The sequence below is a fragment of the Chelon labrosus genome (assembly GCF_963514085.1).
Source record: "Chelon labrosus genome assembly, chromosome: 2".
NCBI classification, from domain to species: domain Eukaryota; kingdom Metazoa; phylum Chordata; class Actinopteri; order Mugiliformes; family Mugilidae; genus Chelon; species Chelon labrosus.
This window is the reverse complement of record NC_140338.1, coordinates 16,605,662-16,617,578: the sequence shown is the minus strand read 5'-3', so window position 1 is coordinate 16,617,578 and position 11,917 is coordinate 16,605,662. Positions and strand designations below refer to the sequence as shown.

Below are 11,917 nucleotides of genomic sequence, written 5' to 3'. Positions count from 1 at the left end.
CCTCTTCCCTCTTTCTGTGTGTCTATGCAATGTGTGAAAATACAAGAGAACACGAACCTGGAAAAGTGGAGAGGATGACAGCGTGAAGCCATCTGAGCCTGGTTGTTTGACCAAAGGCAGAGCTCCGGGTGTGTCTTGAGCCAATGTGGCCTTAAAGTCTACAGCACCAAATGCTGTAGCTTGAGTCTCCGGTTGGGCTTTGTCCTGCACACACACACACACAAAAATCAGAAATTACCCTTTTTTGCTTCCACAATACCCCAGAGTGTTATCCATTGGGATTCACTGCATCTTACCAGGATCTTGAATCTGTACAGCAGAGAGGGAGCATCTGCCAGGCAGCCATACTCCTTGTTAGTGGGGTTGTATTTGGGAACGTAGCCATCTGCCCCAGTGCAGAGGAAGACCTTCTCAATGCTGCAGGAGAAGGAGTCACCCAGGTTCTGGACCGGGTCCACCATCACACGCCCATAAATCATGGAGCCTGAAGTGGAGGACACAAGAAATGTGAGATTTCCTGAGGGTCATAGTTCTCAGCTTTAAAATAACTTGGCACCACTAGATGGCACTGGTGTTGCACCTTCTGAAAAAGCAGCATCCGTCCCTTCTCCGAAAGAAAGGGAGCCATCAGACAACCACAACTCCTTCTTGGACAGCATGAACATCTGAGTGTTGAGACTGAACTCAGCCGCCACCGGGTCGCTCACCTGGAGACACATGAAGCAGATAATGGTTGTGGGTATGAGACGGTTTCATGATTTTTTTGTTCTCGGTTTGGATCTGGTTATTAATTGATAATTTCAAGATATTTAAAGTCAAAATATCAACTCTTACCTGCTGGAAGCGAATGTCTATGTCAAAAGTAATTGGCTCTCTTGGGTGGCAGACAGGAGGGATGCTGAACTCCCCAGTGGGGGATGCAATACAGGGAATTAACTTCACTGTGTAGGTCCCTGAGTAATCTCTCACCTAAAGGTCCAACAGACACACAGAAAGAAAGTTAAGACTTTTTGGTTTTGGTTTTGCTTTAAGTGACAACACATATTTTAAAGGCATAACGAACTCACAGCAAAATCGGAGACAAAGCTCCACTGCTGCATGGGCTGGTTGTACGTAGGCTCAGTCCGGACCAGAGCAAGAGTGAACGTCAGCCCAGAGTGGTCGGCACACATCACCATGGATGACACGCTGGTTCCTGAAAGCAAACGTGTGTGTGTACAGTCATAAATCTTTACAGCGGCATTTTTTTTGTCCAACCTAAATCCACAGCCACGTCTGCCTTCTTATTTATAGAGTGACCCGTCACATTGTTTGTGCCACTTGCTGTGTAACTGTAAATGCACCAGGGTCATTTTGACATTTGCTGAAATGACCTCTGGCACTTTAACACAGGAAGACCCCGGTGGTGGAACTCCAGAAATAGATGAAGAGAGGATGTGGGACGCAGTGTAATGCAATAGGAGGCTGCTTGTATAGAATGACCCCACAGGACGGGTTTAGGGTGTGTGTATATGTGCATGTGGGCGCCACTCAAGTACCTGGATGAGACATAACAAACTGTCCTCTGAAGCGTGCCTCTGTCTTGAAGTTGACCACAAGACGGCCCTCCTCATTTATACGCATACTGGTGGGGTACATGGCTCCTATGAGAACAGAAAAAATAAATCACAAATTAATATGTGTTATTTCTTTTCAAGGATTCAGCACTTGCTGAGAACGCACCTTGAAGTTCAGCTTCTGGGGGACTGCCAATCCCGTCCTGCCACAGAATAGCTGTATCATACACAAAGGTGAGTTTGAGCTCCGACTGCAGGTCAAAGTGCTGCCAGCCTCCGACAGCCACAGGAGAGTGGAAGACGTAGGACACAAACAGAGGAACCCGCAGGGTGACATAGGACTGGACCAGGTTCAGCACCTAAAGAAGTGGGAAAATGTAAGAAAAATGTACTGCTGGGTAAAAAAGCGAGATAACCAGTAACAGCCAAGACCTAGACACAATGGCTACAAAAGCTCAAGGGCGTACTGTCAGGACAGTCAAACCAGCCAATTGTTTGGGAAACGTGAAAGAAAATGAGAAAGGGTGGCGCCCAGATGGCTTTCTTTTGACATGTTTTGCAATGACTACCATAAACCCCCTTAAACCCGTCAAGGCAGTGCATCAACCGTACTCCACAACCTTCCCTAAGACAGTTTGGCTAGTTTGGACCTAGGATCCTAGGATAAATTGTACATACAAATTTCATACATACAAAAATGACTATCGAAACAGAATAGATGACAGTCCAGTCCATTCACAGAGCCTACCTGGCCATCGGTGCCTATGGAGCCTCCACAGTCATTCAGCAGCTCTGACATGTCGTAGTAGCTGGTGAACTCCCAGAGGCAGGCCTCTAGGTTGAGGTTCCTGTAGAAGCGCAGAGAGTTTGATGAGCGCATGATTGCGTTGTACTGGTAGGGCGAAGTCTCCCCAATAATTTCGGGGTTCTTTGTTGCATCCGTGATGAAGCCATATCCGGTCTGGATCTCATTGAAGTCCAGCAGGTTGGAGCAGCGGTGGTTGCCCACACGTGTGCCGTCTGGGCTTAGGGTGAGCTCAAAGTTGGACAGAGACCTTGTGGAGATCACCGGCAACATGCCTGTTGAAGGGGTTGAATGTGTTCTTGTTACACAGGTTAATGATTTGAGATGAAAAAAACATTACTGACCAAATGTCAAAAACTGCAACAAGATTCAATGCTCACCATCCATGTGAGGCATGTTGACAGTTAGTTTGATGAGGTTGGGGAAGTCTGGATCATCAGGGCCTGTGTAACGGATCTTAGCAGAGAAAGGTTCAGCTCCAACAGTCCCTGCAACACGAGGCTGACACATACCTGCAAAGAGTTACAAGTAAGTTAGACCGGTTAACTTCATACCTTATATGCACAGTCTCATCTGCCTTCCACTCACCCTCCTCTTTGCTGATCACAGCGATGGGACTGGACAGCTCCAGTCCAGCATCTCCTTTGGCGTTGAAGGCTCTTGCTGCACACTGGACCCTGGAGCCAGCTTGGAAGTAGATTGAGTCCAAGGTGATGGACTTGGTGTTGGTGAAGAAAGTATTTGTGTCCACCTCCCTCATGGGGCTGGTCACTCCATCCGATCCAGTGGGAGCGCTGACCAGCCAGCGGTACTGGGTGAGAGTGTCGTTGATGTTCTCCGTTGAGCAGATGGATCCTGTTTTATCAAAGTCGTGGTACTTGGGGTTGCAGGCCTGGGATGGAAGCCGCACGTATGGTTATAGAATACAATTAACTTTCAATATTTAACAATAAATAAAACAGCGCGATAGAAGCAGTGTCCTACTTACCGTCACACAAACAACAGGGTATCCATTGGGCGGGTACGGCCGGTCTTTGGTTTTACCAGTGTCGTCGTACATGAGCAGGGACACCACCTGGGGCACTGCAGGGAAGGTAACGTCCGCTACACTGTCCATCTCCTCAATGTATACAATAGCCTTGTTCATCTAGCAAGCAGTAAAAAAGACATTGTTATATGGTTTTCACCTTTGAAAACAATTTACATGAGCCTAACTTGTAATGTAAATTCACTGATTCCTGAAAACTGAGGACACACTACAAAACGTTTTGCCAGATTTCACCCAACAATACCCATTTGGGCAAAGTCTGCACCGGTCTGCACTAGTTGGGGACAATCGGCATGAGTAGTTACCACAAACATCTGCTAGTGTGTGAGGGGAACAGACCCAACACGAGCTCAGTCATAGTCAAACAAACATGTCTGAATTTTTTGAGCCGAATCTGGACACAGTCGAGTAGTGTCAACTGATTAGCCACCCAAGTGCCAATGAAAAAAGAGAGGGTGGGACACAGTAAATAGCGTCGGAAGATGACGAGAAGCAGTGGGAATGTCAAAACAACGATGGTGAACAGCGAGAGTGGGAGACAAAGTGAACCTGGACCACAGATATGGAGGAGAGATTAATCGAGTTGTGGCAGGAGCATGAGTGCCTATATAATGTTGGTTGCAGTGCATGCCACAACTGTTGAACTCGCGAGAGTTTGCACGAGAGTTTGATGCGTTCAGTTGGCTTTAGTTGGTTTGACAAATCATGTAGTCCGTGATCCCTCATCAAGCTCAACTACTAGGTGCGTGATTCCAAGTCTTTTAGTTGTCCTACAAAAATCTGCTGAAGCCAGTCTCTAAGTGTGTACTCCTAGTCTTTTCGAAAGGTGTTGAGGAAATATTGTTTATGTCCTTGCATTGGTTGTTTTCACTGGTTTAAGACAATGTTCACTAACTTGTAATATTTGGTAGATTAGACCTTTCTATACAGTAGAAATGCTGTTGCTTTCAAATGCAATATGCAACGTGCAGCTAATTTTACATGAAAAAAATGAAGCCTGAGAAATCCTCTAAAATATGATGACATCTCCCATGCTGCAGAAAAAAAAAAAAATATGAAGAACTACAAGGCCCTCGTATTCCCAGACTAGATTTAGATTTTCCCAATAGTGTTTATCCACCGTTAAGTAGCTCTCAGTATATATCTGGATTGTTATGTGAATCTAAAACATCTTCTGTTTTTAGAGTAACTAATAAGGAAGCTCCTGGCACATGTCTGTTTTCTCAATTACAATGTTATAAAGCACAAAACAGTTTAGCGGGAGATACCCTATTTGTCATGTGAGCAGTACATGCCTGATGTCGAGTATACGGGTAGAATGTCACAGTTCTGTTTATAGGTTTGTCTTCTGTTGGGCTCTGCCGAGACCCTCAGCATCTCATTCCAGAGGGAAAAGCTTTTTATAAGACTGTGGTTCAGGCGTGCTGACAGCATTGCCAGCTGCTGCCTTGCCTATTTTAACACGGGGCTGACATGACAGGCAGCATGTTCGCATATGCAGATCTGCAACTACTGTACTGTGCACACGCTGGACTTTCTGCCGGTTTGTCCGTGTGTCTCACCTGTATTTCAGCCACCATGTTGTCGTCAGGCTTCATGTGCACAATGAAGGCCTCCCTCATCTCTCTCTCTCCGTCGTACAGAATCTCTATCTCGACAAAGTGCTCCTTCTCGCCCTCCTTGAACTCCACATCTTGGACACAAACAGTGAAGTGAGTGTAACATAAATGCCTCCAACATGAGTTTATATCAAGAGGCACTGTGCAGGTAACTTAACCAGGTTCCTACCCTCTGACATTGGGTTATAGTCTTCTCCGGAGGTTGCAGAGCCATCTTTTGTGTGCACCCTCACGACTGACACCTTTGAAGTGTCTCCGGTACGCAGGATGGGAATCTTCACAATTGCCACATCGCCTTTAACCTGCGGTTCACGCACGCTGTACTTGATCTCGGAGAAGCGGATGATAGGCTCTAGGACACGAAGCAAAGTGGAGTTACACACCATAAATACATTCATCTGTAAATCTCCATATTTTCACTTTTATCTATCTGAGCTAATTTATCAACTGAAGAGTACAAACAAGAAGAGGCGGTTTCTGGGAGCAAGGAATGTGAAAATAAGGCAAAGGGACAGAGATTTCTTTGTTGTCACATGCATTAAAACTTTTTAGCCAACTCACTATGAATACAAACCCTTAACCAGTTTTGCGAAACTGATTAAAGAAGTGCTTTCCTTAAGGCCGCTCCATTAAATCCATTTTCTCTTACTTGTATGTTATTGCTTTTCTTATTTGGGATAATTTGTAATATATTTCATTGGAAACACGTACTGTCTTTCTCATCTGTGACGGTGACCAGCGCTTCCTTCTGCTCCCCGATAGAGGCTCCATACGGAGACTTGCTCTTGGGAGTCCCCAGCATCAAGCGGAACTCCTCGTCCTCTTCATGGACGGAGTCGTCCATCAAGCTCACAACACACGGCTTCTCAGTCTCACCTGCGGAGTAAACGAAGGGTGTGAATAACATAACAAACAAAGAACAGATTATAGAGGAACAAATAAGAGATGGAGCTGAGGGGATGTCCCACCTGGCAGAAAAGTGATGATAGATGCGTCGGTGTTGGGCCTCTCACTATAGTCCATCATGACCTGTGCAGAGCCTTGGCGAGTGTAGCAACGCACAGTAGAGCTGAGGCTGATGTCTCCACTGCGGTACACTATGGCTTTTACCTCCTTGTCTGACTCGTCCACCTTGTAGCTTCCTTCTTTGAACTGAACCTTTGGCACTGAAAAGACAATAAACAGCTTGTTACAGGAAAGTTTCCACGCGTTAGAGTGAAGCTAGTGACGGTAATTTGCAAGCGATTATAATGTTTTGTCACTATATTTTCATCTCTCTGAAATAACTTAGCACTTATTAGCAAAAAATATACAAACAGTTACACGCAACCATTTTGGGACACAAACCATTTTAAAACAGTCTTTGTGTTAATGTTATGTGCTATATATAGTGCTAATGAATGCTAGATAAATATAAAAATGTATGTAAATTGTTAACACTTATTTACAGACATGTCATATTAGATATAAAAGAATAAAGAAAATATTCACTTTCCACGTTTGACACTCACCGTCAGTGACAGTATCATTGATGGTGATGGTTGTCTTGCTTGGTTCTCCTAACACAGCGTTCATGGGCATCCGTAGTACAAGGTCAAAGGTCTCCAGCCCCTCTAACTCCGGCTGACCCAGGTCATCCAGGATGGTCACCCTAAATGTCTGCATCGTCACTCCGGGGGCAAAGTCCAAGTTGCGGCTAATACCAACGTAGTCGAGTCCGGCTGGCAGATGGAAAAGAAGCTGCTAGGTAACGCTGTGATTGATCCAAGTTACCGTTGATTCAAACATGTTTTTACCTTCAGCAGAAACTGGGTCGCTCTTCCGGGAACGGACGGTGACAGTGGCAGTCTTGGACAAATCAGTGCCTGTCCTCCAGACCTTCACCTCCACGTACCCTGAACTCTCGTCCACGACATACTCAGGTTCCCCAAAGTAGAGTGAAGGCTCTGTGAGAAATGGGTAAATGATTAAGCCATGGTTCAATTTCTATCTTGTCTTAGGTCGGTAGATTATTAATGGAAGGTTTATGTCAAAGTATTTTCCAAAAACAACAGAAAATAAAGTCTTTTTTAGAAGGGTGTGTAATATGTTGATACAATATATTTTGCAGCTCCGTTTCAGGGACAAATTGGCATGAAGAGCAGAGCAAATGCCCTAATTTTTGACTCAACACAGGAAAAGAGCTGTCATCCATCTTATCCTGTCCTCCTTCAACCTTCCTCCCCCACTTATCCAAATCCAGACAGCTCTGTCTGAACTCAACGCCAAAGGGCTGTGGATACACCTGAAGGATAAGGGGTGTGCTTGTATGTGCACACAGGCGATGGCTAAGTGAAGGGATGTCCCCGGTGTCTGATGATAGAGAAGCTGATAAGACGGGTGGCAGAGACAGAGAGGCAACCGCCCACTTTGCGGAGGCAAAGGGCAAGAATTCAGTCCCAAGGAGCATATTGTTAATTCATCACTCGTCACTTCAGCATGAAGCATGTTTTCGCCACGCTGAGATCAACTGATAAACCTGCCCATTCAGGCCTTAGTGCCATTTTAAGTAGTTGGGTCGGTTATGGCCAACCACCACTGTATGTAAAAGATGCAACTTCACCTATAGGCCTCAAGCCTCAAGTTTAGCATTAATCTGTCACCCTCTTGTTTTTTGGAGCTTGAAGTGAGTTTACTTGGATGAGAGGGGGGAGTCGGAGAGGAGTGCTGCAGTCAATCATCCAGACCAAACATGTCAGTCAAGCCAGACATACCCCAAACATGCTTCTCTTTGAGGCCCGATAGCTACTCAGTTGCTTAATTACTTTAAAAACTTTGGACCACCAGCACAAAACCTGATCAAAAGAAGTGAATTAAACTAATGATCTTATAATGACATGTGAAATGTTAACTGCTTCTGAGTGGGACGGTATTGGAGCCAGTGCTGAATATCAGCGGTACCACATCTTTAAGTTTTTTTCAGATCTGGCACCTGTTTCCAAGCTTAGAAGCCCGGCCCAAGTTTCCCTGCCCACACATTTTTTGTCAGTGTATGTTGGTCTGGAGTCGCACCAGTCGATTATGTGTTTATGATCATGATCATGAGTTGATTACGTCCTGCAGAGATCAGCAGAGCGATATGACTGGGTGGGCTTTATGCAGTGATGGACAGGAGAGTAATGGCGACAGCTATACAGGACTATACAGTTACCATATTTATTTTATTCTGTTTTGACGCACAATAATGAAATCCAAATAGACAATCTAAAATAACAACTGAAGCATTTAATTTCACTGAAGCACATCCTTAAATTATTACTGCTGCTACTTGCTAACTTGCTTTGGTCTGCCCATTAGCTCATGGTGACTAATGTTAGCATACTTTGTCCTTTGCATTATTTAACCGATCAATTTTCTCAACTTGTGGTTGTGTTACACAACATTTAATCAGTTTCTTAAGCATCAAACTGTAAGCATTACTAATGGAAGCAATGGTTATGCTATTAGCACAGTAGTAAATAAGCTATAGTATATGTAGTCAGTAGCAAATACATGTACATATAGATTTATATGTGGTAATAAGTCATTCAAAAGATTTCTATATAACCACGTGATTGTAGATTATTGTGTTTATGAAATGCTTTTTGAAATTGTTGTCTCATTTATGACAGAAGACCAGACGATCAGTTGATGCTGCTTGAACAGCAATGGAAAATCTACCACACAGATCTGGTCTTAGGAGCCAAAGCTCGTTGATGGACATCAGTGATGGACAACTGATGCTGAGGGAAGGATTTCTGGATCACGTTCAGTGCCTTTCAGCTTCTGAGACAGCTATTTAGCATCGAGAGGAGGGAGTGAGATTGGGAAACGAGTGCCAACATGGCAACCTTAAGATCAGTGGGAGGAAGAGCCAGACAAATACAATAACAATAGAAGCTTCATGTTGGCAAAAGTCCAAACCGCAAGTTTACTCAGGCAGACAGATGGTTTCACCCACACACAAAAACACTCACACTGAACCAGATTTATGGTGTGGTGTTACTTCGAGACCCACCAAGACGTAGAACCACAATAGAGGTTTACACTGAGGAGTCCTCTCTTGTCTCTTGTAGTGTCTGGGAATGCACGCCGATTATTTACATGCAAAGTTCAGTTGTACTCCTAGCAAATGGGGGAAATTAGCTTTAGGAGAAGGTGGAGGTGGAGATTGAGGGGAAATGTTTGACAAATTGATGCAGTAGTTGTATATCTTTAAAACCAGACAACATAGTCGTGAACACCCTCAAAAAAAGAAAAACATGACAGTCATTTGAATTCCCTGCACAATAGTCCCTCTCTCTCTCTCAACCACCTGCCTTTTGGTCCCTGCAGACAAAAGGATGCCCTCTGTTTCCCCCCGAGCTCCCCTGAATGCCAATGAAGACGGGGGTCACTCGAGGAGCACAGCAAGTTTTAAATCCCTTTTTATCTTTCGGTCTACAGTGTAGCATAACATTCACTGGAGCCGCCACTCTTCTGCTCCACACCTGTCTATTGTTATCTCGTACCTAACACTCAGACAGACAGACAGACAGAGCTCGATGGATAAATGAAGCAGACTGTGTAAACAGAAACCCAAGCATGGGAAAAGTAATAGATGTGAAAATGCGGTAAAGCCACTGAAGCGAGCACGGCATCCAGGGCTTTTGCTTTGGGGACTGCGGAGCTCGTGCTGCACCTTTAATGGATTAATGGTGCGCGGATACCAAAATGGAAACACAGCATCAAAGGGACACTGAGCAACAGGATCACCCACACCTGCCACCCAGTGTAGCTGTAACTACAGCCTCTGATGCCACCCTTCCTTAACTCGTATTTCCACATGTGCCTATAAATCTGCGCCAAAGGAAAGCTTCAAACGAAAAGACAGCTCTTGCTCCTGAGTCTCTTTTAATCTCACAGTGGGTAAAATGATATACAAGCACAAAAGAATATGTCTAGGAAGATTCTCGGTCATCCAGGTCATGGTACAACTAAGACAAAACAAAAGCAACTAGAGGTTTTTTGAGGACATTTCCTGTCTCATCTAAGTGGCCTCTTCAGACCTTCTTCAGAATTGAGGAAGCCACTTGGATAAGTGGTGTAACGTCCTCAAGAAGCCTCAAACAAGTCCAGTGGCCTTTGTTTTAGAGAAGCAGAAAGAAGAAATCGTGTGTTTTGAGCTCCATGCGTGTCAAACAGCACGTGTTACGTTACTGTCTTTATTGTTATTTGTTCATCTTTGCACCAGAAACTTCAATACGATTCTTAACGTTTGCAGAAAGAGCTTTGACTTTTCATAGTCACAGTATAGTCACTAAATTTTGATGATCAGTGCATTGTTGCAGTTTAATCCTGTGAAATCATTGGAAGTAATCCTTGTCCACTTGTCTGGTGTGTCTTTATCCTGTCCTTAAATTGTATGAAAAATGAGAAGACGATAATTTCATGAGGTCACTTTTCTGTTTATATATTCACGCATGACAGATGGAGATGTCCATCCATCCAAAAAAAAAAAAAGACTCCTCCACTTACCGTCATCGCTGTCTGCCAGGATGATGACTCTGGCTGTCGGGAAGTTAGCGCCCACCTGGCCACCCATAGGCATGCTGAGGCTGACGTTAAAGCTCTCCTCCTCCTCATACAGGGAGTCGTCGATGATAATGATGCGGCAGACCTTTTCTCGCTCGTCCTTGTCGAAGCGCAGCACGCTGGTGTGGTCCTCTGGTCGGGTGATGTAGTCAGAGTAGGACAGGACGGTGCTGGGTATGGTGCCGGTGGCCGTGGCTAAAGGAGTTATGAGAAGAACCATGAAGAGTCAAAGGCGAAAAATAAATACATAATAGCAATGAAACTGGTAATAAAGGCAATGAAATACACAAAAATAAAACATGGATGTAAGAGAAAATGTTATGGAGCAGTTCATCTCACCTTGCTGAGTATAACAAACCACCATTAGTTCCTGGCTGGCATCTCCTGAACGATGGACCGGCACTAACAGCTCTCCAGTATCCTCCTCTATCCTGAATTCTGCTTGAGGAATGAAGACTGTGGACTCTGTTTTGGAAGAAAAGCAGAAAAGCTTATTGTTAAATGTGCTTATTCTTTGAATAATCAGGTCAGTGCCAGATTCCTACCATCTCCAGGGTCCACAATCTCCACCACTGCAGTGTCGGGGAACTCCAGCACGGCCATGACTGGGTCTGACAGCTGTATCTCAAAGGTCTCTGACGTCTCAAACTCCTGGTCTGTGAAGATCTTCACCTTCCAGGTGGCTGTCGTCTGGCCCGGGTTGAACTGGACTTGCTTCTGGGCTTTACCACGGAAGTCCTTGTCCTTCTTAGCGGTGCCGTCTTTGGTTGCAATACCTGAGGGGAGATGACAGTACAGCAACATTGTTCCTCAAGTGCTTTATGTAAACAGAGAAGATAATGATTTAGATACAGGTAAAGTCAACTGATACCGTGATAGAAAGGATTTTATTTCTGTTGTTATTTGACACAGCAGAAAGTTAAAGTACATCTGTGGTATTACACCTGTCCCATTGCATGCTTTCTTCCATCCTCAAAGACAAACACGCACATATGCAAACAAGTCTTCGGTGCAGCCAAAGAAACGTGCATGCTGACAGTTCATTGTGCCTTTTACGAGGAAGGGTTATATGCGCTTTCATTTGGACCACTTTCACAGGCAATATTGGGAATGGAGCAGCAGCCAAACAAGAGAACAAAAGCTTTATGAGCTTTATGAGCATGGTCGGCGTTAACTTTTAAGTTTTCTTCTGTTTGACCATTAGGAGAAGCTAGGGCCATCTTGCAGCCTTAAAGGAATCTGAATAGATTTTAAATAAAGAGGAACGCTATGTCCATGTTTTATGGGCCTGGCCTTT

At 44.6% G+C, this 11,917-nt stretch overlaps 1 protein-coding gene across 1 annotated transcript in view; it reads right to left on the bottom strand.

Annotated features, from left to right (window-relative positions):
* The window catches only part of frem3 (Fras1 related extracellular matrix 3), a 30,197-nt gene that overhangs the window by 1,433 nt on the left and 16,847 nt on the right, over positions 1–11,917 (bottom strand). The window contains exons 4-23 of the mRNA XM_084573076.1: positions 11,166–11,396; positions 10,960–11,085; positions 10,564–10,815; positions 6,825–6,974; positions 6,540–6,749; positions 5,997–6,194; positions 5,740–5,904; positions 5,198–5,380; positions 4,972–5,102; positions 3,350–3,508; positions 2,950–3,253; positions 2,742–2,873; positions 2,305–2,636; positions 1,723–1,915; positions 1,539–1,643; positions 1,068–1,195; positions 835–969; positions 581–707; positions 297–484; positions 58–204 (exon numbers count right to left, since the gene is read on the bottom strand). Coding sequence (XP_084429202.1) covers positions 58–204; positions 297–484; positions 581–707; positions 835–969; positions 1,068–1,195; positions 1,539–1,643; positions 1,723–1,915; positions 2,305–2,636; positions 2,742–2,873; positions 2,950–3,253; positions 3,350–3,508; positions 4,972–5,102; positions 5,198–5,380; positions 5,740–5,904; positions 5,997–6,194; positions 6,540–6,749; positions 6,825–6,974; positions 10,564–10,815; positions 10,960–11,085; positions 11,166–11,396 — 3,596 coding nt within the window. The remainder of the gene's footprint in view (positions 1–57; positions 205–296; positions 485–580; positions 708–834; positions 970–1,067; positions 1,196–1,538; positions 1,644–1,722; positions 1,916–2,304; positions 2,637–2,741; positions 2,874–2,949; positions 3,254–3,349; positions 3,509–4,971; positions 5,103–5,197; positions 5,381–5,739; positions 5,905–5,996; positions 6,195–6,539; positions 6,750–6,824; positions 6,975–10,563; positions 10,816–10,959; positions 11,086–11,165; positions 11,397–11,917) is intronic.